This window comes from Peromyscus eremicus, chromosome 20, assembly GCF_949786415.1.
Source record: "Peromyscus eremicus chromosome 20, PerEre_H2_v1, whole genome shotgun sequence".
In the NCBI taxonomy this organism is placed as follows: Eukaryota; Metazoa; Chordata; class Mammalia; order Rodentia; family Cricetidae; genus Peromyscus; species Peromyscus eremicus.
This window is the reverse complement of record NC_081436.1, coordinates 60456884-60482659: the sequence shown is the minus strand read 5'-3', so window position 1 is coordinate 60482659 and position 25776 is coordinate 60456884. Positions and strand designations below refer to the sequence as shown.

Sequence of the window (25776 nt, the reverse complement as noted above, 5' to 3'; positions counted from 1 at the left end):
AAGAGTCTGTTCAGAGGATGCTGATTTAAAAAAAAAATCCTCCTGTCCACGGAGCATAATGAGAAGGGAAACTGGGCACAGCTTCAGGTAACTTAATAAGAAGGAAGAAAATTTGACAGGAAATGAAAGACTACCCAAGTTGAAAGTGTGTAGCGTGCGGAGTAAATGAAATGTAATTCTTGCAGGTCTCACAGTGTTTGCCCTGCAGCCCTGCAGCAGATGCCAGGTCCCAGTTGTATAAACATCTAGAAATAAAAAAGGAAGAATGTAGAATATGCTTACCATAATTGCAGGTCAGGGACTTTGGGTCATCTTTCACCAATAATTTAGATTCTATAATTTTCCATCAACTTGTATTCTCTAAAAGTCTAACCATTGGTGAGCTGTAAGGATGCTGGTTATCTACGAGGTGAGACTGTGGGTAGGTCAAACTTACTGGCAATCTAGGTATTTATGGCTGGAGGGAAAGCCACCGGAGTGCTGAATTTTAAAGGGGACTGTGTGACAGAGCTCAGCTTCTCCTTCCAGGGCTGGGTGGTGCTGTGTGTCCCCCCCAGACCATCCCTCTCCTGCTGTGCTCTGTCCTCCACAGCCTGCTTCCCAGGCTTCAGCTGGGCTTGGCCAGTTGATGCACAAATCAGGTGCTATCCTTGAGTTTGACTTCCTTTTTTTTTAATTTAAATACAGAACTTTGACTTATCTGATAAAAATCATTATAATAAATATGTGCGATTCTCTTTCAGAATCAGATATTGTGTTAAGGTAGCATTCTCTTCATGCCGTCCTATGAAGATACACTATCATGACCTTCTTTCACCAGAACTGAGCTTCAAATAGATTTTAGGTAACTTGTTCATTAAGCGCTTAGATCAGAATTCAGCCAGCGTCTATAGTTTTTACCTTCTATTCCATACATAATGTCTGTGTGATACAATTGCTCTGTTCTATGGCTGTGAACGTGTGGACAAAAGTTAAATATGTTAAAATTACAACGGCTGATACAAATTGCTCTCAATTATGCATCACAGTCATAAGATACATGGATTGAATTAGGTGATCTTAAAAATTCAACACTGCAATTCTTTGATTCAGTGGGGTTGTATCAGAACTTGAATTACAGATAAACTCTACTAAATAATTCTAACCCACTCACTTCCCTTCCTAATCTATCAGTAGAGTTTGTTCTTGTTGGTTTGAGAATGGGTGCTGTATGTGCATGGAAAAAATACAGCCTTCAGCTACTCTTAATTATTATTTATTATTAACTACTAAAATATTCTTAGTTTTAATTATTAACTACTTAAATATTATTAACTAATTATTAACTACTTAAATATTCTTAGTTTTCCCTTCACAGTAATGGAGGTTGAGCCCAGGGCCTCACATAGAGCTTCGGCCCTTACTTATTTAAATAGAAAAATCAAGTTTCTCTTAAGCTTTTAAGGTCAACATAAAAGCCTTAGGTTCAACTGGCTCAACCATTTACAAGACTTAATTGTCCTAAAACTCAGATCTAATTAGAAACAAAGTTGAATAAATTATTGTACACATTTTAAGCGGCATTTACAAGCTTATTGCACCCGATTTTCTCATGTGCAAAATTCCTGTCAAGGAAAGCTTAAAAATGTAGTAAGTAAATTTTTTAAAGCGCTCCAGCACTTGTTATAAATCCAATAGAGTAAAGGGCTGTCAGTGTGGGTCAGAGACAGAGAGGCTGTAGCAAAGTAAGGCCCTGTATTAAACTCCCTGAACTCAACGAGAAAAAAAAAAACCCTATTAATTTTCAGGATTATAATTGTAGTGACTAGGTCTTATTAAATATTTAAAACCTTTACAAATATGACTAAATGTGATTATTCATTTAGAATTAATATTACTATCCACTGCTAAATTTTCTTAAGAATGACATATACTCAGAATTAACTAAATTGTGTCATTACAACTGTTACAAGACTTATTCCTGACATTAGACTTCAAAATTAGATCTGGAGCTGGGTGGTGGTGGCGCACACCTTTAATCCCAGCACTGGGGAGACAGAGCCAGGTGGATCTCTGTGAGTTCGAGGCCAGCCTGGTCTACAGAGTGAGATCCAGGACAGGCACTAAAACTACACAGAGAAACCCTGTCTCAAAAAAAAAAAAAAAAAAAAAAAAGCAAAAATTAGATCTGGAAAAGTTTCATTTGTTCCACTGGAGTTGGAGAAGCATCATTCTGAAATGGAACTCAGAATCGAGAGCTCATTCATAATGTCTAAGGCAGCGGTTCTCAACCTGTGGTTGGGACCCCTTTGAAGGTCACATATCAGATATCCTGCATATCAGATATCCTGCATATCAGATATTTACAATTCCTAAGAGTAGTAAAATTATAGTTACGAAGTAGCAACAAAATAGTTTTGTGGTTGGGGTCACCACAACATGAGGAACTGTATTAAAGGGTCGCAGCATCAGGAAGGTTGAGAATCACTGGCTTTAAGTGGAATGAAAGCCTAAAAAAGTAGAACAGGCCTGAGGATTAGACCAGAACAATTGAGCTGGCTAAGGTAGAAACTCGAGGTAAAGATAAATGCCTTCGTGAACCCACAGACCTACAGAATGACGCAGAGTGATAGTGCTTTAAGCTCATTTCAAGACCCATGAGACTGGATTTGCAAAAGTCCTTTGTATGTATCAAAGCACTTACACTTTGTTACATGTTTAGATACAGATAATGACGCCCAGCTCACCTACATCACCACGTAATTGGATTGTGTCTGTGAATCCAGTATTAATCTGGATGTTAATCTAAGGTTAGCTATTGGCTCAATGACCAGTCTGGACTCTTGCTTACATAGAAAGGGACCAGCAGTAGGAACTGAAATGTCTGAAGATAGACTCTCTGGTGGGTCTCTGCTTCCCTTCCAGCCACCAGACTGCTCTGACTACAGCAGTGTGGCTACCAAGGGGCTCCCACGGGGACTTCATCCAGCTGCATAAGACAGTAGGATTCATGGGCATGGGACCAATGCAGTCACACAATGTGGAGCATTTCAACGGGATCTCACACTTGCAGCAAGGTCTTACTACCTAGTCCAAGTTAGCTTTGGGATCCCAGCATTCCCCCTGCCTTCCGTGTGCATGGATTACAGGTATGAGCTGCCATTTCTGGCTCTTAAACACATTTTTATTACTATTTTTTTTTTATTTTTCAACAGTTTCATACATTTATAAAATGAATTTTAGTCGTTCACCTCTCATTCCCGCTTCTCGTGCCCTGTCCTGCTGAAACCCTTCTTTCTGACAAGCCCCGCCCCCTGGTACTTTTGCGTCTTCTCTTGCCTGTGACCCACTGAGTTTAATTAGAGTTTCTTGCCCCAGTGTTCCTGGGGTGTTACTTAGTGGAGCAAGTGCAATTTAACAGCGGCTATCCCACTGAAGAAAAACGATACCCTCCTCCCCTAAGTACAGCTAACTCTCAATAGTCCGACTCTCAGGGAGGGGTGGAGCCTCCCCGGAGTCCCTCCCCCTTCCACGATGAAATGTGACGGGCCCAGCCTTGTGCAGCTGTGAGGAGTTCATGAGAGCAATATCCGTACCATGTCCTGAAGATGTCCTTTTGGTACACATCCTCTGGATCTTATATTCTTTCTGATTTCTAGTGTTCCTTGGGCCTCGGAAGTGATGATGCAGCTGTCCCATTGAGGGCCGAGCTTTCTACCATCATTTATTCCCGGCACTTTGTCCTGGGTTTCTTCACTCACCGCGGTCAGCTGCGTGAGAACCTGCTCTGACCAAGGCTGCCTACAGTACTGACTTCCACTCTCAAACCTGAGCCGAGGCCATAAAATTCCTAGCACCTTCTTTTAAAACAACAGAAGACAGTGTATTTTCAATTCACAAACGATAGGGGTAGCTTTCGAATGCCTTTGGATCGCTGCTTCTGCCCAGCAGGAGTGAAACTTCCCTACAGCAAGGCACTAACTCACCCGGGATTGGTGTCCTAGACCTGGGGGGGGGGGGCTGTTCCTCAGTCACTGCTCCTTAGCTGTGCCTCTCTCTAACTTGGGGTGCCTGACTGGATTTCTAATGGGACCCCTACGTAGTTGAATGTGGCTTCACCGCTGTTACCATCCAGCAACACCCTGGTGTTGCCATAGGCCTGTCAAGAACTTCATCCTGCCATTGATGTTCCAAAGGAGTCCTGTTCTTAGCTGACACTGGTAATAGCTTGATCCGTGAAGAGGATTTTTTTTTTCTAGCATGGACAATGGGCAGATGAATAGAGCTTTTATAAAATTATATATTTTAATTATATTTTTATTATTTAAAACAATTTTAAAATTTAAATATATTTTGATCATGTTCTTCTCCTCCCCCAAGTCCTTCCAGATCCACTCCCCCTCACTACCCATGCAACTCAAAAAATAAACATAAACCCAATACAACAACAAAAGCCCCCAACACCAAGAAAGATAAATAAAACACCACCCAATAAACAAACAAACAAAACCCCACCAAACTGTAGCTAAATAAAAGTACACACACACACACACACACACACACACACCAAAACAAAACAAAAAAACCTGTGGAGTCCAATTACATGTTTGTCAACTGACATGAGGCCTGTCCTGGAGTGGTTGATACACCCAGTGCCACTCCATTGGAGAAAACTGATTTTCCCTCTCCAGCAGGTGTAAGTGACAGGTCAGTTGTTAACCTTTGCCCTAGTGGCTAAGTTTTCATTCATTCATTCATTCATTTTTTTAAATAAACAAAATAAAGTATAATAAAATTAAACAAAAACTGTCACATCAAAGTTGGACAAGACAAACAAAAGCAGGAAAAGAGCCCAAGAGAAGGCACAAGAATCAGAGACTTGTTCACACACTCAGGAATCCCACAAAAACGCTGACCTGGAAGCCAGAATATACACACAGAGGACCTAGCGCAGACCCTGTGCATGCTGCTCCATTTTCTGTGAGTTCACGAGCTTTGGTCGTGTTGATTTAGAGGGCCTTGTTCTCTTGGTGTCCTCCATCCCTTCTGGCTCTTTTGGCCTCCTCTTCTGGTGGTGTTCTCTGAGACCTGAGAGGAGGGATTTGATGGAGACATCCCATTTAGGGCTGACTGTTCCAAGGTCCCTCATTCTCTGTGTAATGTCCGGCTGTGGGTCTCTGTATCTGTTCCCATCTGCTGCAGGAGGAAGCGTCTCTGATGGTGGCTGAGCAAGGCACTGATCTATGAGTACAGCAGAATGTCTTTAGGAGTCATTTTATCCCTACACCTTTTTTTCTTTTTCTTTTTTTAGACCAGTATTATTTGGTTTTCTCCTAGGTCCCTGGACTATCTAGTCTCAGGTTCTTGGCCACCTAACCAGTGTCAGGTATGGGTTCCATCCTGTGGAGTGGACCTTAAGTCAGATCAATTATTGCTTGGTTACTCCCACAAGCTCTGTGCACCAGTATCCTAGCCTATCTTGCAGGTAGGGCACCATTGTAGATAAAGGTGACTGTCATTTGTGACTGTCTTGGCGTTTACATCTCTCTTTTGAGAGCATGCAGAGTATGTTCCTATACCAAAGACACTGGAACTTAGGGGTAAAGGCTCTAAGTAGGCACCGACTCGACATCTCCATCTTCAATGAGTTGTATAGGTGTTGTCTTCAATGTTGGGGCCTTGCCTTCAGTTTGTGGACAGCAACCTATAGTCTTGGCAACAGCCTGAGTTGTTTGGGAGATTTCCATGGGTCCCCTTCGGCCAACAACTCAATTAGCTGTAACCCAATCGCAGTACTGGAAGCTTCTTTTGCTGTCAATAGATGTCTAGTTGGAGCTGGGCAGTGGTGGGGGCATACCTTCAATCTCAGCACTTGGGAGGCAGAGGCAGGCTGATCTCTGAGTTCGAGGCCAGCCTGGTCTACAGAGTGAGTTCTAGGACAGCCAGGACTATTACACAGAGAAACCATGTCTCAACACCCCCCTCCAAAACAGATGTCCAGTTGGGACTCTGTCTCCTCCATTATTTGGTGATTTCATTAAGATGGCCTTCATATATATGTATAAAGCTTCTACTTTTTTAACCTTCCACACTACCCCTCACATATCCTTTAGTTTTAGTCGTCTCTCCCTGTATTCCCTCCCACAACCTCCCTACCCCTGCACTCTTGACCCTCCCATTCCAGACCCACTCTGTGTATCCATAGCTATCTATTCTATTTCCCTTTCCTAAACCTATCTGTTCCCTCTAGTCCAGCAGTTCTCAACCTGTGGGGGTCGAATGACCCTTTCACAGGGGTTGCATATCAGATAGCCTGCATATCAAGATATTTACATTATGATGTATAACAGTAGCAGAATTACAGTTAGGAAGTAGCAACAAAATAATTTTATGGTTAGGGGGTCACCACAACATGAGGAGCTGTATTAAAGGGTCTCAGCATTAGGAAAGTTGAGAACTACTGCTCTAATTCCTTATACTGTACCTAATCTCTGTGGTTCTATAGGTTGTAGCTTAGTTATCATTGACTTCACAGCTAACATCCACATATAAGTGAAAACATAACATATTCATCTTTCTGAGTCTGGGATACCTCACTCAGGATGATTTTTTTCTAGTTCCATCCATTTGCCTGCAAATTTCATGATGTCTTTTGGTTTTTTTTTTTTTTAACAGATGAGTAATACTCCATTGTGTAAATGTACCACATTTTCTTCACCCATTCTTCTGTTGAAGGACTAAGTTGTTTCGAATTTCTGGCTATTGTGGATAGAGCAGGAATGAACATGGTTGAGCAAGTGTCTCTGTGGTAGGATGAGGCATCCTTTGGGTATCTGCCAACCAAGAGTGGTATAGCTGAATCTTGAGGTAAATTGATTCCCATCTTCCTGAGGAACAGCCATACTGGTTTCCATAGTGGCTGTACAAGTTTGCACTCCCATCAGCAATAGATGAGTGTTCCCCTTACTCCATATACTGGCCAGCATGAGCTGACATTTGTTTTCTTGATCATGGCCATTGTGACAGGTGTAAGATTAAATCTCTGAGTAGTTTTGATTTGCATTTCCCTGGTGGCTGAGGATGTTGAACATTTAAGTGTTTCTCAACCATTTGAGTTTCTTCTTTTGAGAATTCTGTTTAGATTTTTTGTATCCCAGTTTTTAATTGAGTCAGTTTCTTGATGTCTCTTGATTTTTTTTTTAGTTCTTTATATATTTTGCATAGTATCCCTCTATCTGGTATGTAGTTGGCAAAGGTCTTTTCCCATTCTGTAACCTGCTGTTGTCCGAATGATGGTGTCCTCTGCCAAGTGTAAGTGTGTCCATTTCACGAAATCCCATTGTTGTTGTTCTTAGTGCCTGTCTGGTCACTGTTGTGACTTATTGCTGTGGAGACAGCATTCCCAAGGCAACTTTTACAGAAAGCATTTTACGGGGGGCTGGCTTCCAGTTGAGAGGCTGAGTTAATTATCATCACGGTGTGGATCATGGTGGCATGCAGGCTGGAGCAGTAGCTGAGAGCTAGATCCTGATCTGTAGGCACAGAGAGGGAGAGAAAGATGAGCTTGACATGCGGGTTTTTGAAACTTCAAAGCCCTCCCTTCCCTCCAGTGACACTTCCTCCAACAAGGCCACACATACTCCAACAAGGCTGTACCTCCTGATCCTTCTAATCCACAAATAGTACCATTCATTCCCTGTTGACTAAGCATTTGAATATATGAGCCTGTGGAGGCCATTCTTATCCAAACCACCACAGTGCCTGTGCTGTTACTGTTCTGTTTTGGAAGTCTTTTCCTGTGCCAATGAGTTCAAGGCTGTTCCCCACTTTCTCGTTTATGAGATTCAGTGTGTCTGGCCTTTGTGAAATCTTTGAGATATTTTGGAGTTGAGTTTTGTGCAAAGTGATAAGTCTGGATCTATTTGCATTCTTCTACATGCAGCAGCTATTCAATTTGACCAGCATTGTTTGTTGAAGATGTTGTCTTTTTCCCTAGTGTGTATTTCTGGCTTCTTTATAAAAAATCAGTTGTCCATAGGTGTGTGGACTTATTTTTCGGTTTTCAATTTTATTCCATTGATCAATGTGTCTGTTTTTGTGCCAATGCCGTTCTGTTTTTATTACTATAGCTTTGGAGTACAATTTGAGATTGGGGATGGTGATGCCTCCAGAAGTTCTTTTATTATTAAGTAATAAGTTTTCTGCTCCTCGATAATGAGTTTCTCCACCAATGCAGTAAGCCAGATCAAGCCGAATTAAAAAAGCATAACAACAGGTTTATTTGAGCAAAGCAACTCCCAGGTGGGTTCTCCAGTGCCAGAGATCAAGGCTGGAGAATCCACACTCACAAACTAAAGCAGGGAGACTTTATAGGTTGTAGGTGAGGGGTGACGCTGTGCCTGTCACGAGCTGGATTTGTGCCCAAGTGTGGTCAAATGCTGAGCGTTCAGGCCGGGACTTGGTGACAACAGGGGAGGAAGTAGCAATAGTCACCAAGACAGTGGAACTGGGCTTTTTGGTGCCTTTCCTCTGAGCAGGTGGGGTTTGGAGAGAGAGGGGGCAATGGAGAGAGAGAGGTGGGGGTGGGAGGGGGATGGGCTTTCAGAATCATGCCGAGGCAAGCTAGAGGCTCCAGCTAAACATTCAGGATTATTTTAGTTATCTTGGGTTTTTTTTGAGTGTGTTTCAATTTGAAACTGAAAATTGTCCTTTCAAGTTCTGTGACAAATTGTGTTGGAATTTTGTTGAGGATTGCATTGAATCCATAAATTGCTTTTAGTAGGATGGCCATTTTTACTATGTTAATCCTACTGATCCAGGAGCAGGGGAGATTTTTTTTTTTTTTTTTTTTTTTTTTTGGTTTTTCGAGACAGGGTTTCTCTGTGTAGCTTTGCGCCTTTCCTGAAACTCACGCTGTAGCCCAAGCTGGCCTCGAACTCACAGAGATCTGCCTGCCTCTGCCTCCCGAGTGTGGGGATTAAAGGTGTGTGCCACCATCACCCAGCATGCGAGATCTTTTTATCTTCTGATTTCTTCTTCAATTTCTTTCTTCAATGTCTTAAAGGTTTTTTTTGTTTTTGTTTTTGTTTTGTCTTAAAGTTTTTATCATGCAAATCTTTCACTTGCTTGTTTGGAGTTACCTCAAGATATTTTATATGATTTGAGGCTATTGTGAAAAGTGTTATTTTCCTGATTTCTGTCTCAGACTGTTTGTTGTTTGTATATAGGAAAGCTGCTTATTTTTGTGAGTTAGTTTTGTAACCAGCAACTTTGCTGAAAGAGTTTATCAGCTGTAGGAGTTTTCTTGGTGGAATTTTCAGGTCACTTATATATACTATCATATCATCCACAAATAAAGGTAATTTGACTTCTTTCTTTACAATTTGTATTTCTTTGATCTATTTCAGTTGTCTTATTGATCTAAGTAAAACTTCAAGTACTGTGTTGAACAGATATGGAGAGAGTGGACAACCTTGTCTTGTTCCTGATTTTAGTGGAATTGCTTTGAGTTCCACTCCATTTACATTGCTGTTGACTACAGGCTTGCTATAAACTGTCTTTATTATGTTGAGGTATGTCCCTTGTATTGCTAATCTTTCCTGGACTTCTGTCTTAAGGGGTTAGATTTTTGACAAAGGCCCTTTCTGCATCTAATGAGATGATCTAATAAGATGATCATGTGGTTTTGCTTTCAGTCTGTCTATATGGTGGACTACATTTACCAATTTATGTATGTTAAATCATCCCTGAGTTTTGGAGATGAAGCCTTTTTGATCATAGTGGATTTTTTGGTGTGTTTTTGGATTTGGTTTGCAAGTATTTTACTGAGTAGTTTTGCATCTATGTTCATAAGAGAAATTGATCTGTAATTCTCTTTCTTTGTTGGGTCTTTATGGGCTTTGGGATCAGGACAACTGTAGCCTCATACAATGAATTGGGCAATGTCCCTTCTCTTTCTATTTTTTGGAATAATTTAAGGAGCATTGCCATTAACTCTTCTTTGAAAGCCTGGTAGAATTTTGCACTAAAACCATCTGGCCCTGGGCTTTTTTTGATTGGAAGACTTTAAATGGCTGCTTCTATTTCACTGGTGGTTATAGGTCCGTTTAAATTGCCTATCAAATTTTGATTTAACTTTGGTAAGTGGTACTTATCAAGAAAATTATCTATTTCTTTTAGATTTTCCAATTTGGTGGAGTATAGTTTTTTAAAGTATGACCTGATGATTCTCTGGATTTCCTCGGTATCTGTTGTTATGTCCCCCATTTCATTTCTAATTTTGTTAATTTGGATCTTCTCTCTCTGCTTTTTAGTTAATCTGGATAAGAGTTTGTCGATCTTATTGGTTTTGTTAAAGAACCAACTCTCTGTTTCATTGATTCTTTGTATTGTTCTCTTTCTGTTTGATTGATTTCAGCCTCAGTTTGATTGTTTCTTGCCATCTACTCCTTTTGGGTGTGGTATCTTTTTATGTTCTAGAGCTTTCAGGTGTGTTGTCAAGTTGCTAACATGAGATCTCTCCAATTTTTTTTTTAATGCAGGCACTTAATGCTAAGAACTTTCCTCTTAGCACTGCTTTCTTAGTGTCCCATACATTTGGATATGTTGTGTATTCATTTTTATTCAACTCTAGAAAGTCTTTAACTTCTTTGTTAATTTTTGTCTTGACCCTTTTTTCAGTCAGTAGAGAGCTGTTTGGTTTCCACCAGTTCGTAAGCTTTCTGTTGTTTCTGCTGTTATTGATGTCCAGCTTTAATCCATGTGGCCAGATAGGACGCAGGAACTTATTTCAGTTTTCTTGTATTTGTGGAGACTTGCTTTGTGTCCCTGAATGTGGTCAGTTTTGGAGAATGTTCTGTGAGGTGTAGGGAAGAAGGTATATTCATTTATGTTTGGGTGAAATGTTCTATAAATACCTATTAGGTCCATTGGGTTTATAACTTCAGTTAGCTCCAACATTTCTCTGTTCAGTTTTTGTCCGATGACCTGTCCATTGGTGAGAGAGGGTTACTGAATTCTCCTACTGTCTGTGTGTGAGTCAATGTGTGATTTAAGCTGTACACACATTTCTTTTATGAACTTAAGTGCCCTTGTGCTTGGAGCATAGATGCTAAGAATTGCAATGTCCTCTTAGTGGATTTTTTTCTTTAATGAGTATGTCATGTCCTTCGCTATCTCTTCTGATTAGTTTTGGTTTAAAGTCTATTTTGTCAGATATTAAAATGACTATACCAGTTTGTTTCTTAGGTCCATTTGCTGGGATATCTTTTCTAACCCTATACCTTGATGTGATGTCTATCCTTGATGTTAAAGTGTGTTTCTTGAATTCGGTTGAAGGATGGATTCTGTTTTCACATCCATTCTGCTAGTCTGTGTATTTTATCAGTGAATTGAGGAATTAAGATGATGTTGAAAGATTTCAATGACAATAATTGTTGATTCATGTTATTTTGTTGTTGTTGATGATGATGATCATGGTTCTGGTAGTGGTGGTGGTGTGTGCTTCCTTCTTCTTCTTCTTCTTCTTGTTCTTCTTCTTGTTCTTCTTCTTGTTCTTGTTCTTCTTCTTCTTCTTCTTCTTCTTCTTCTTCTTCTTCTTCTTCTTCTTCTTCTTCTTCTTCTTCTTCTTCTGGTCCAGGATTATTTTTTTCCCTGTTTTTTTTCTTGGATGTAGTTAACCTCTTTAGGTTGGAGTTTACCTTCTAGCACCTTGCAGAAGGCTGAATTTGTAAATATATATTGCTTATATTTGGTTTTTATCATGTAATGTCTTATTGTCTCCATTTATGGTGAATGAAAGTTTTGCAGGATATAGTAGTCAGGGCTGGCATTTGTGATCTCTTAGAGTCTATAGCACATCTGTCCGGGCCCCTCTGGTTTTTAGGGTCTCCACTGAGAGGTCAGGTCTTCCTTTTACATGTTACTTGGTCTTTCCCCTTGCAGTTTCCAATATTCTTTCTTTGTGCTGTACATTCAGTGTTTTGGTTATTATATGCCAAGGGGACTTTCTTTTCTGGTCCAGTCTGTTTGGTACTCTGTATGCTTCTGATACTTTGATAGGCATCTTCTTCTTTAGGTTAGAAAAATTTTCTTCTATCATTCTGTTGAAAATGTTTTCTGTGCTTTTGACCTGTCTTTTCTTCTCCTTCCTAATATTCTTAGATTTGGTCTTTTCACAGTGTCCCGGATTTCCTGGATGTTTTTTGCCAGGAGTTTTTTAGATTTAACATTTTCTTTGCTCTATGTATCATTTCTTCTAGTATGTCTTCAGTGTCTGAGATTTTTTTTTCCATCTCTTGTATTCTGTTGGTGAAGCTTGCCTCTGAGGTTCCTGTTCTAGCTCCTATAGTTTTCAGTTCCAGATTTCCCTCAGTTCGGGTTTTCTTTATTGATTCCACTTTCAGGTCTTAAATGGTTGTATTCATTTCCTTCAACTATTTCTTTGTGTTTTCATAGATTTCTTTAAGGGATTTATTCATTTCCCCTTTAAGGACCCCTATCATATTCATAAAGGCTGTTTTAAAGTCTTTTACTTATGCTTCTCCTGTGTTGAAATATTCAGAACCTGCTGTGGTAGGGTTGCTGGGTTGTAGTGAAGACATAATTGTCCTGGCTGTTACTGGTTGTGTTTTTATACTGGCATCTAGGCATCTGGGTTTAGGGAGATTGTAATTCTAGGTGCTGATAAATGGTCTTTGTTGGATGGGTGTTTTGTTCATTGGTTTTTTGTTTTGTTTTGTTGTTTGTTTTCTCTCTGTCTGGTTCTTAGGAGAATGTGGCAGCTGTGTGTTGCCTGTAGGAAAATTTTTGGGGGTCCCGATAGGTGTGTGCACTGGGGGGGGGGGTTCCAGGAAAACATGTTTCTGGGTATTGGCAGCTGACACTTAAAAATGGGGAGGGGTTGGAGATGGTGGAGATGAATTAACAAGAGGGAGAAAAGCAGGGTGTCCCATCAAGATCTGCTTAGTTAGTCTCTGGGCAGTGGGAGTAGAGAGTGAGGAGAGGCCACAGCAAGAGGTCTGCTGGAGCTGAGGGAGAGACTGGGGGATTAGACTTGAAGGAACAGAGGGAGAGGTGAAGATCTGCAGTTAGCTTACTCGCTTCTCTGGCAGGAGTGGCCTATGGAGCTGGAGGCTGGGGTAAAACAGTGAGTTGGGGGAAGAAAGTTTGCAGGGGAGGATCTGTGGGATCCACCGGAAATGGGTGCAGAAGAAGGGACAGGTGTTCTGGTGCACAGCTGGGGTGGGGCTGGAGAATTGGACTTTGAGGAGCAGAGGGAGAGGCAATTAGTCTACCTGCTTTACTGTGCAGTGTGGCCTGTGGGTTTCCAGGGAGTACCTGCTGGAGTTTGGGGGAGGGGTGGGCAAGGCAGTGAGTTGGGGAAGGGAGTTTAGGGGTGAGAGGCTACTGCAGGCATCTGCACCAGAGCTGGGGGTGGTACTAGGGGACGACCGGAGGGAGGGAGGGAGGGAGGGAGGGAGGGAGGGAGGGAGGGAGGGAGGGGTGAAGAGCTGCTGGTCACCTCTGTCTTCCCTGACAGGGAGTGCTGGATGGAGCTGAGACCTGCTTCCCTGGCTGGAGTCCATGGAGTTTTAAACATGCGTTAATCTTATGGGGAATGGGCACTCGAAAATGATCTTCCAGCACTGAAAGTTGGTTATTGTCCATGAGCCTCAGTTCTTCACCTATGAATGGAGAAGACAGGCAGCAGCATCCCCCACGGGATTGCCAAGAGGCCATGTCAACAGAGCTTTGCACCTTGCCTCTTAGAAGGGGATAGTACTTCTTCAAACATTAGCAATCATTTGGGTCATAGGACTCTTAAAGACTTTTTATATTATAGCTCTCCTTGCTTAATACTCCCAAATGTCCTCTCTCTCTCTCTCTCTCTCTCTCTCTCTCTCTCTCTCTCTCTCTCTCTCTCTCTCTCTCTCTCTCCCTCTCTCCCTCTCCCTCTCCCTCCCTCTCCCTCTCCCTCTCCCTCTCCCTCTCCCTCTCCCTCTCCCTCTCCCTCTCCCTCCCTCTCTCCCTCCCTCCCTCCCCATCACCACCCCAAGGTGATTCCTGGCCCAGAGTTAAGACACTGCCATCTCAGTTTCCCCTCATCCGTGGTTCCTAACCAGTCACCAGGCGAGGGTCCGGGCGGGCGGAGCTGCGGAGGAGGGGCGGGCTCGAGCCGGGGACCCTGGCCTATTACAGAATGCAATCTCGGGTGTCCAGGGGGCGGGAGGGAAGAAGGGAGGGCGGCGCTCAGTGAAAGGCTCATTGATGTCGCGGGCTGCGGAGCTCCGCCAGACGCGGACCAAGGCCGGGCCCCGCCGACCCCTCCACCTCCGGCTCCCGGGCGCTTCGCAGCCACCGCACACCATGCACCCCCAAGGTCGCACCGCCTCCCCGCGGCTGCTGCTCGGCTTCTTCCTTGTGCTGCTGCTGCAGTTGCCGGCGACGTCCAGCGCCTCCGAGAACCCCAAGGTGAAGCAAAAAGCGCTGATCCGGCAGAGGGAGGTGGTAGACCTGGTGAGTCTGAGGGAGTCGGTCCTGACCTCAGTGCTGGAGAGGACCCAGCCACGCGCGCACAGGGAGGGCATCAAAACAGCTGTCGGTGGTGCTGACCGAGAGGCGCGCCTAGGACAGCGTGTTAGCTATCTTAACTCGAGTGTCCTGCCTTGTCTGAGTCTGTGTGTGGGGAAGGATCTGGGACATGCCTGAAGTGGAGTCTTGAAACTCCCCGGGAGTCCGTAATGAGAGGTCATCGCAGAGACGCGACGTGGGTCAGGTGAGATGTCCCAAGTCCGTGTAGTCGCCCAGGAGTTTCTGTCCTCGGGGAGGCCACCCTTGAGAGAAGTGAGGGACGTTGTGGCTGCAGCTGGAGTAGACTGAGCTGCTCAGCTGATTTTAAAAGCAGGCCTGAAGAAGACCCTAGGCCAGCTGATCGCCTGGGCCCGGGCCAAGGCTGTGCTACGTGTCCTTTGTTGGGACTGGTGGCCACGTCTGCCTGGAGGAGAGACTAACCCCCCCCACACACACACACACACATAGCATGCGTCCAGCTTTTTGTAACTTGAAGATTATGAGTCACTTTGGGTCATCTTTCTGGGGAGTATGAGTTGCAATTTACTCCCTGGAGGACTGCAGCTTGGGCCAGGAATGGTTCAGAGGGTTTGGAGCTGGAAGGGGGACATGAAGGGCGCCAGTAGGAGCCCTCCCAAGGACCCATTTCGCCTGTTCTGTTCAAAGCAGATGTGCATCCAGGACTTCAGCCTGTTGCTACCAGTCAGGAACATTGCGATCGACAGAAAGGGAAAGAAAATGCTTCCGGGAAAGCAAATATCCCAAGCTCTCTCCGAGGGGCTGATGTGTGGGAAAGTCTGTTTGCATTAAATCTTTCCCTCTACACTCTAAAAGTCAACAACCCCGTGGAGGGCAGAGAGGTTCTCTGTCCCGTGCAAGAGCCAGCCAATGACAGATCTGTAGTCCTCGGCACGTCATAAACTCCGGTCCTTAAACCAATCTACATGGCTGCCAGGCATTGCAATACATAAGAGGGCATTTGGTGTTTGTTTGTTTTTTAAAGATTTGAATTTCTTAAACTGACATTCTAGGCTAAACTAATAAAACAAGCTCCCTGACAGCTAGTTCTAAACTGGATTCAAAAGCACTGGGGGGTGGGGGGTGGGGAAATCCCTGCTGTTTCACACAGCGGTGGTGGGTTTTTGTTTGTTTTTTGTCGTTCTTGTTTTCTGCTATGATATATAATTTTGCCCCACAAAAGCACACTGTGTTGGGGCTACGGTTCTATTTTAAGCGACTAAGTTCTTAAAATAAAAATAAAACTGTGCCAAATGAATGTGGCTCATGTGCAGCCTGCATTTTATGAATGTGTAGTTAAGATATGGAAAACAGTCCGTTTCCCCATAAAGCTGATATTTTCCCCTCTCAGGATTTTACTGGACCTGTGGCTTCCCACAACTCCAGCCCAACTTGGAAAAGCATACTGTGCGCCGGGCTCAGGTGCATCCTGTAGATTGGATTTGGTCTTGGTGACAGAAAGTCCACACAGTCACTAGGAAGGTTTCAACAGATTGTATAAAGTAACTTCTTTGTATTGGCGCTTTCAAAGCCTTCCTTTCAGGCTCCCACTAAGTCCTGCCCCCTGGTGGCCAATAAAAGAAATAGGGAGCTGGGAGAGGGAATTTGAGCTTCCTCTCTCTCTCCTCACACTGTAGACTGACATTCACTGACAACTCTAAAGATCTATTGGGACTAGGATTTTAACTGGGAAAAGAAAAACTTTACTGTATGCAACATCTTGCCTGAGAGGAATTAAAAAATATCAAATGTACTAGAGAAATTTACATCAATAAGGGAAATGTTAAAAATTTAATTGGAATGCACTGCATTTTGAAAGGTCTAATTAAGGGCACCCTTGTTTCCGCGTGAACTAATTCAAGGGTAGGCACAGGAATTGGACAAAGGGAGCTCAAAGTATCACTGTTATAGGTCAATAGTAGAGCACTTGCCTAGGATGCATAGGCTCTGAGTTCAATCTGCATTAGTGTGTGTGTGTGTGTGTGTGTGTGTGTGTGTGTGTGTGTGTGTTGAGGAGTGGACTCCTGCATCCCAGGCTGGCCTCAAATTTGCTGTGTTGGGGGGATCCTGAACTCTGGATCCTCCTGCCTCTGCCTCCCAAGTACAGGGATTCCAGGTGTGTGCTACCAAACACTAACTTCAAGGCAAGAATGTTTGTTATTATCCCCAGTTTATACATAAGGAAACAGGCACTGAAATGCTGAGTAAATGGCCTGGTCTCACATATCTAAGAGTGGGTGAGGCTTGTATCAAAATAAAAAGGAAATGGTTCTAGAATCTTTACATCTCAGTTCTACATCATCCACAAAACAGACAACAAAACAGAGAATCCCAGCTCTTACAGATGGTTTAGTAAATTATTACCTACCTGTTGAGGACAGATGGTCACATGAAACTGGACCACAGACTCCTCTTTAGGGAGACAGAACGGGCTGGCAAAGTGCAAGCCTAGAGCATCTTCCTTTACATAAAAATAGGAGAAGCAGATGATATGCGCATCCAACTTAGAGATAATGCAAAAGAAGATAAGTAAGGCGTTATTTCATAGTTCTTTCCATGGCAATTAATCTTAAGTCACTCAAAGGAAGAAAAAAATATGTGGATAAGTATTTTCATTATATTAATATCTATAACAAAAACCAGAAGTAAGAACCCAAAAACTGAGCACTAAAATTTTTGTATGATTGTTTGTTCTGTTTTGTTTTTAATTAATTTGGGGGGGGGCATGCTGCTGGGGTGAAGGGTGGATATGGAGAGACTGGGAGGTGAGTGGAATCGGGGTGCTTGATGTGAAATTCCCAAAGAATCAATAAGGAATTATGTTTAAAAAAATTTTGTTTGTATAATAGCAAGGCAGTGGTGGTGCACACTTTTAATCCCAACACAGAGGAGGCAGAGGGAGGTGGCTCTCTGTGAGTTCAGGGTCAGCCTGGTCTACAGATCAAGTTCCAGGGCAGCCAGGGATACACAGAGAAACTGTCTTAAAAAAAAAAAAGTATGATAATGTAAAAGTACGTTTTTGGAGTATAAGTACTTAATAAAATATGGAGTTATAAGGACCAAACACAGATTATTGGGAACTAGAGAGATGGCTCAGCAGTTAAGAGCACTGACTGGTTTTCCAGAGGACCCAGGTTCAGTTCCCAGCACTCACATGGCAGCTCACAACTGTAATACCAGTTCCAAGAGATCTGATCACTGTTCTAGTCTTCACAAGCCAGACATGCTACCATACTCATAAAATAATAACAACAAAATTTGAATTAAAAAAGATCAAATGATGTGTACCTTGGAATACAGCTAGTTAAAATTACATATAATCAGAAGTACAAAGAAAAAGACATAAAAGTGTTTTCTCATTGTTTTGTATAAGTTTGTGCAATAAAAAAAAAAATGAAGACGTGATATTGTTTTCTAAGTAGCCTTAAAATGAGTTCTCCAAAGTAACTCATAAGAACATGGACAAGGTGGTTTAAAGGGACTCTTGACAGATTCACATATTCACGAATGAATTTCTTTATTTACTTGTTGTGTCCTGGGGGTCAAACCTTGAGTCTTGCGCTCGCTAGGCAAGAGCTCTACCATTGAACTACATCCCTATACCCTATTCTGAGTTTGCGTCTTAAGTGATGATGCCCTTTCCCTTCTCCTTCCGCACTATAGTACAATGGAATGTGCTTACAAGGACCAGCAGGAGTTCCTGGTCGCGATGGGAGTCCTGGAGCCAATGGTATTCCTGGCACACCAGGAATTCCAGGTCGGGATGGATTCAAAGGAGAAAAGGGGGAGTGCTTAAGAGAAAGCTTTGAGGAGTCCTGGACCCCAAACTACAAGCAGTGTTCGTGGAGCTCACTGAATTATGGCATAGATCTTGGGAAGATTGCAGTAAGTAAAGTCAAATCATATTAAAGTTGAAGCAAAATGTATTTTCTAAGTCAGTGTCAATTTTATTTTTGTCTCTCTTTATATGTGATTTTTCAAAAAGTGTTTTATTCGAATGCTCTCTAGTTACTTGCTCTAGACTAGTACTAGAGACTGCTTTCTTATTTACAGTTGTTCATCAGAAGTTGCCATTTTTTTTTTAAAGCTATCCCTTATAGTTCCTGCATTATTAAGACACCATTTTTTTTTAGCAGTGGTTACAATGGATACAGAAACTTCCTGCCAGGAAGAGATTGTAGGTCATAAGCCAATACACAGATTTTTGTGGACAAGCTACAGGGAAGAAAACGAGGCTAGATCTTTTGTTGTTGTTGTTTTGGGGTGGGTTTTTTGTTTTTGTTTTTGTTTTTTTGAGACAAGGTTTCTCTGTGTAGTTTTGGTGCCTGTCCTGGAACTCACTTGGTAGTCCAGGCTGGCCTCGAACTCACAGAGATCCTCCTGGCTCTGCCTCCCGAGCGCTGGGATTAAAGGTGTGCACCATCACCGCCTGGCAGGAAGCTAGATCTTATTACTGTGCTGTACAGGTTATTTTGTCTAGGTTCATACCTCATACTGTGTGTTGTTGAGCAAAAGAAAGGTCTAGCCTGGTGTGGCAGCTCATGCCTATAATCTCAGCATTCAGGAGGTAGAGACTTCTGGAATTCAAGACCATTCTTGGCTACATAGCAAGTTTGAGGCCAGCTTGGGCTACTAGAAATACTAACTAAAAAAAAAAAAAAAATGAGAGAGTGGGAGGATGGGAGAGAGAGAGAGACAGAGACAGAGATAGACAGAGACAGAGACAGAGACAGACAGAGACAGAGACAGAGACAGAGACAGACAGAGAGAATGATCTATCCCAACAGACACTAATACTATAGAACACCAGTTCTGTGAAGGTGGGGCTTCCTCTCTGTTGACTTCTGTATCCAACTGAATATAGTTGATATTCAGTATTTTTCAATAGAGAAAGAGTACATAGACTTGTTTAGCCAAAAGAAGACTAGCTGTTTCAAAAATAAACGAAAGGTACACTTAATGAGGTAAAAATATCTAAGAAAGCCCAAAATTGGTTTTGTTTTTGTACCAATCTTGAAAGTAATCTTTCTCCCTCTATAAAACTCAAGCTTTTTAAAGACAATGGAGAGAGAATAGTTAAGTGAAATTCAGTGTATCTTCAAAGACTCTTACTTTATCTTTTATGCCCTCCCCTCCAATTTCTCCTCTACCGCCCACCACCACTTTCCCCTCCCAACTTCATGTACACTTTTTGAAACTCCAGTAAGTTCACTCAGTGACGCCCACATGTGTGTGGGCGGAGACTGCTCTCCTGGCCCACGGTAGCCTCTCACAGGCCTTATCTCTGGAGAAAACAGACTCTGCCTCCCTAGCAGCCATCAGTGGCTAACAGCCCCACATCTAGGGGTGGGACTTCATGAGCTTTTCCCACATCCATGCTGGGGTTTTGGCTGGACTGATTTTTGTGCAGGTCTTGCGTATGCAGCTTGCTGTGGGTTCATGTGTGCGATGACCTGTCCTGTCTGGCAATTTCTGTTTCATTGCAGGTACCTACAATGCCCCCTCTTATTCTCTGAACACTGACCACTTGTGGGTCTCTGTACTAATCTTCGTCTGCTGCAAAAGGAAGATTCTTTGATGAGGTTGAAGAGATGTACTAATTTATGGGTATAAAAAGAAAGACTTAGGGGGCAGTTTATTACTATGTCTTTTTAGCAGAATAATAGTTTTAGTTTCTCCTCTAGGGCCTTATGAGCTAGCCAGCTATGGGTTTGGGGTCCAGTTAACTCTATCAGGCATGAGTTTCATCTTGTAGAGCTGGCTTTTAACCCAATCAGAAAGTAGTTGGTTACTCCCCTAACATTTGTACCACTGTTACACCAGTGGGACCACTGTTATCCTAGTTCACGGGGTTCACATCTGGGTAAGACTTTTGATTACTTTTCTCCCTTGGCAACATGCATTGAACCTTCCAGTATTATGAAAGCTAGCCAGTAGGGATGAAGTCTGCAGGTCAGTGCCAGCTTAATTGCCTATGTCCTATAACTTAAGTATGTGGTATCATCAGAAATAGGAAATATTATTCACCTGTAAAGAGAAATGAAATGATAAGATTCACAGGTAAATGGGGGGAGACTAAAAATAGTCCTTTTCAGTGAGGTCACCCAGACCCAGAAAGATAAATACTGCATGTTCCCTTTCACATATGGATGCTAGCTTTTTGTTGTTGTTGTTGTTTGCTTTTGTTTTTCAAGACAGGGTTTCTCTGAGGAGCTCTAGCTACTCACTCTGTAGACCAAGCTGGCCTTGAACTCAGAGTTCCAGCTGCCTCTGCCTTCTGAGTGCTGGAATTAAAGGGATGCACCACCACCACCTGGCCTGGATGCTAGCTTTGAATCTTTAGATTAGCATATTTAAATTAGGGTATATTCATAGACGTTATAAAATTAGTAAGGAGCCATGGTACTCAAAGGAAGTGGGATAGAACTCTGGCATTATGAAAGAGGAAAAGTGAATAATGGAACAGGAAGGGCTAAATGAGGTGGGGAATGGGAGGGCTGGAGAAGAGTGTATATGAGGAGGGAAAACTAACACTAAAGACCTTTGAAAAAAGCCATATGGAAACATACCACTGGAGAAGCTTCCTAAAATATACACATATACATGTATAAAAGGAGCTTAAGTGGTGTTTCCCTAGACACCATAGACTAGCAAATAAAAAGCCCAATACTAAATATGGGGACCTTTTATGGAGTTGTTGGTCAATGGGGTCTCACAGACTCTAGCAATTGCTCTGGGTTAGCCTCCATTACTTGATAGTCAAGGTCACTTTTTAATTAAATGTGAAATGTTCAGCTGTTTTTCCACTGTGGCAGGAGTGTACATTTACGAAGATGCGCTCCAACAGTGCTCTGCGTGTTCTGTTCAGCGGCTCACTTCGGCTAAAGTGCAGAAATGCTTGCTGTCAGCGCTGGTATTTTACATTTAATGGAGCTGAATGTTCAGGACCTCTTCCCATTGAAGCCATCATCTATCTGGATCAAGGGAGCCCTGAACTAAATTCAACAATTAATATCCATCGTACTTCTTCTGGTATGTATAACAGTAGCACTGCAGAATGTGCCTCAGATCTGCCTAAGAAGGTGTTTGATTTCCACTGTGATGCTGGGTAACTAGCCTGTTGTAAGTAGATCTCTAGCAAGTCCTAGTATGTGACTCCCCACCCTGGACTGCAACTCACAACTGTTCACAGATCTTTTTCAAAGGGTACAGATGCTGGGGCGCCATCACTGAGCAACTGACTCAGAATCTCTGGTCACATTGAATGACTGGTATAAGATTAAGCTAGGATTTCTTTTAATCATATAAAAGTCCTGTCCTCAATTTGAATATCATCAGATCTATGGATCAGGGCTGAAAAGGGCTTTCTTTAAAAAGACTTGCATATCTTGGGGCTGGAGAGATGGCTCAGTGGTTAAGAGCACTGACTGTTCTTCCAGAGGTCCTGAGTTCAATCCCAGCAACCACATGGTGGCTCACAACCATCTGTAATGAGAGCTAGCGCCCTCTTCTGGCCTGCAGGTATATATGCAGACAGAATACTGTATACATAATAAATAAATAAATCTTTAAAAAAAAAAAAAAAGACTTGCATATCTTGATTCAGGCTCTGGTTCAGGTCTCTTCCAAGTACCAGTAAGTCTCCAGTACCTGTATCTTAAAAACAAAATAAAACAAAACAAATAACAACAAAAAACCCTGGTTGTGGTGATATGCCCCAAAGTTAATGTCTAGTTAGAAATGGCAAAACAGACAATTGATCTAGTTCTCAGCCTTGGCTACCCGATAGGCTCACCATGGTACCACTCCTTCAGGAAGATGGAGTTCATGACGATTTGATTTGGTAAAGTCACCATTTAACCACTTGACTCACTGTGAGGTGATACTAGATCCACACCTGTCTGGTATCAGAATTTTCCCAGGGGCCTGCCCTGAGAAAATCCGTCCCAGAGTCCTGGGGAAGATGCTACATCTGGCATGGGTTTATCTCAGGGAAGAGAATCTATGTACACTAGTTTCTAACGTCTGTTTACTTTATTTCTCTATAACAAACTTCTGTCTACACAGCTTCATTTCCATCCTGACACTCAGCTCCTCTCTGTCCCTTCTTTTTCTGTCCTCTCATAGCCCTGGTAAGCTCTTATGCTTTCAATCTCATCTTCGTCTTCAGTTTCTCTGTCCATGCTCATTTCTTCTCTTCCTCCTCTCTTGACCTGACCCAATCCTTATTCTCTACAAAAGATCTGTCTTATTCCTTTCTCTCTGGCCATGTGACTCTGCCCTACCATCTACAGAAACTCTGCCTTGTTATCTTCTCCTCTGGCCATGTGATTCTGCCTTACCAGGAATCCTACATCCCCTTTACTCTTACCCAGATATGCAAAAAACCCTTTGTTCTGAGTCAAATACTCTGGAATGCCATTTGGCCAGTCTGGGGAAGGAAAGTCTGAGCTTCATTTGCACAAGAAACAAAGCTATGCATCTACAGTCTGCATGTCTCCTAGACTCTGTAGGGGTGTTACCTAGTAGATCAGCAGTACATCTGAGAATCTTATACTTTTTGCCTTTAAGGCCTAGTAGTATATGAACACACAAGAATTTCATAGCAAGAAACAGCTGAATATTAAAAGCTGAGTAACACCAAATATTCCTTGATAAATGGCTTCCCTCTAGAAAAGATTCCTTCATCTTTCTAGGTATAGCTTTATTATATATAGCTGAATCTCTATAATATGTTCTTGCTGCCTGCAGCAGTCTGGAGTTCTTTGACTACAAGGTTAAGTGGACACGTTTCTAGGCCATAAGGGGTCAAGGCCTTGGGGAAACTTGAATATTGCTGGCATGCATTTTCAACTAGCGTGGTCCTGAGACTACCAGACAGCTTAAATGGATTGTGGGCTCACAGCTTACCTCTCCAAAGAGGTCTGAGCTGGTGGCAGGTCCCTATATTCTGGTGTTAGTTGACTTATAGATGTCATTGCCAGTGATGACATATTGCTTCAGTTCCATATTCAGGGGCTCAGTTGGGCTGCACTAACCTCAGCTAAGCTGGGAGCCTACCAGGGCACATGAGCACATTAATCTCAACCCACAGGAAAGCTACACAGCCACTGGACCACTTGCATGCCACAATTCATTCTCTTTAGGAATCTGCCAAGTCCAGCTTCCTTTCTCACTTCACACAGGCATCAAAGGGAACATGTCTCTCTGCTTGTTTTAGTGACCAACAGTGAAATCTTTCTTTTAGATGTGAGTGAAGTACTTTGGTAAGGTTCAATGCAAGATGTATGTTAGTGTGTGAGAGTCCAGAAGACTCTTGAAAGATACAGCATCAAAACAAAACAAAAAACAGGTTTTCTTTTTAATTATAGTAATTCTGTTAAAGGTTGGTGAGGTGGGGGCTGGAGAGATGGCTCAGAGGTTAAGAGCACTGACTGCTCTTCCAGAGGTCCTGAGTTCAATTCCCAGCACCCACATGGTAGCTCACAACCATCTGTAATGAGATCTGGCACACTCTTCTGTATACATAATAAATAAATAAATCTTTAAAAAAAATAAACTGTGCCGGGCAGTGGTGGCTCATGCCTTTAGGGCTGGAGAGATGGCTCAGAGATTAAGAGCACTGGCTGCTCTTCCAGAGGTCCTGAGTTGAATTCCCAGCAACCACATGGTGGCTCACAACCATCTATAATGAGATTCGGTGCCCTCTTCTGGCCTGCAGGCATATATGCAGACAGAACACTGTATGCATAATAAATAAATAAATCTTAAAAAAAAAAAAAAGTTGGTGAGGTGGTGTAGCAGTAGAAGGTGCTGACCCCTGAGGCTGATGAGCTGAGTTTGGTCCCTGGGACACATGGCGGAAGGAGGGGACCAACTCCTGTAATATTGTTCTCTGCTCTCCACAGGTGCACTGTGATACAGGTGTTATCCATACCTACATACACACATTAGGCAGATAATAGACAGACAGATAGATAGATAGACAGACAGACAGACAGACAGACAGATAGATAGATAGATGATACATACATACATACACACATTAGACAGATGATAGATAGATAGATGATACATACATACATACATATATACATACATGTAAATTTTTGCAAAAAAAGAATCTGTGTAAATTAGATTCACACATTGAATGACTGGTATAGGATTAAGCTAGGATTTCTTTTAATCATATACAGTCCTGTCCTCAATTTGAATATCATCAGATCTATGGATCAGTGCTGAAACGGGCTTTCTTTAAACAGACTTGCATATCTTGATTCAGGCTCTGGTTCAGGTCTCTTCCAAAGCTGGGAAGTCTTGACAGCTAAAAGTGTAGGTATGATTTGTAGGTATGATTTGGTAAATTGTTCTTTGGCTTTAAATCATCTCTGTAACTAAAACATTCTGGTTTGAGAATACTACTCGTTGAGGTAATAGCATAGTAATTATGCATCTGCCTTCAAAAATATTTATGTACCAACTAAGGAAAAGAGAACTTTATTATGAAATCCTTATCGGGTACTAGAACTTTTAGTTAGCTTTCCAGTAAGCAGAATTATAATCTGATTTTCTACAGTAAATGCAGAAGGAATGGTTTTGCCCTTTGTTCTAATGAGAGTTGTGATTGGCTCTGTTTTGCAGTGGAAGGACTGTGTGAAGGGATTGGTGCTGGGTTGGTAGATGTGGCCATCTGGGTTGGCACCTGCTCTGATTACCCTAAAGGAGATGCTTCTACTGGATGGAATTCAGTGTCTCGCATCATTATTGAAGAACTACCAAAATAAATCCTCTGAAGCTTTCATTTCCTACCTCTTTTATTTTTAAAACCAAACCTTTGAATGGTTCATTTAAATGACATTTAAGGAATCGCTTTACGTACCCAGCTGAATGAAAATGCAAAGTTAAATATGTTTACAGACCAAAGTGTGATTTCACACTTTTAAATCTAGCATTATCCATTTTACTTCAACCAAGAATGGTTTTGGGATTTTTTTTCCATTAATTACTTTGTTCATGATTCTTTTCTTGGAACCTATATATTGGAGTGTCATTGTGATCTTTCCTATTTCCTACTGTCAACATTTTAAAAAATATAAAAGTTATGTCATTGTACGAGCTGTAAATGTTTAGAATTGTTTTATATCTGTTAAATAAAATGTTTCAAATAGCTTTAGTATTCTTTTTCTGTTTGTTTGTTTGTTTGTTTGC

The 25776-nt window shown here is 42.2% G+C and overlaps 1 protein-coding gene across 3 annotated transcripts; it reads left to right on the top strand.

The window, feature by feature from the left end:
- Window positions 1-14328: 14328 nt before the first annotated feature.
- Window positions 14329-25548, top strand: Cthrc1 (collagen triple helix repeat containing 1). 3 transcript variants are annotated; one of them, XM_059247875.1, is made up of 4 exons: window positions 14329-14496; window positions 18232-18453; window positions 21384-21600; window positions 25216-25548. In XM_059247875.1, exons 1-4 carry the CDS (start codon window positions 14347-14349, stop codon window positions 25350-25352), a joined length of 726 nt encoding a protein of 241 aa, XP_059103858.1. In that variant the 5' UTR covers window positions 14329-14346; the 3' UTR covers window positions 25353-25548. The 3 variants fall into 3 exon arrangements, with proteins under 3 accessions (XP_059103858.1, XP_059103857.1, XP_059103859.1); XM_059247874.1 differs by having other exon boundaries at window positions 25210-25548; XM_059247876.1 differs by lacking the exon at window positions 18232-18453 and having other exon boundaries at window positions 25210-25548.
- The last annotated feature ends 228 nt before the right edge of the window (window positions 25549-25776 follow it).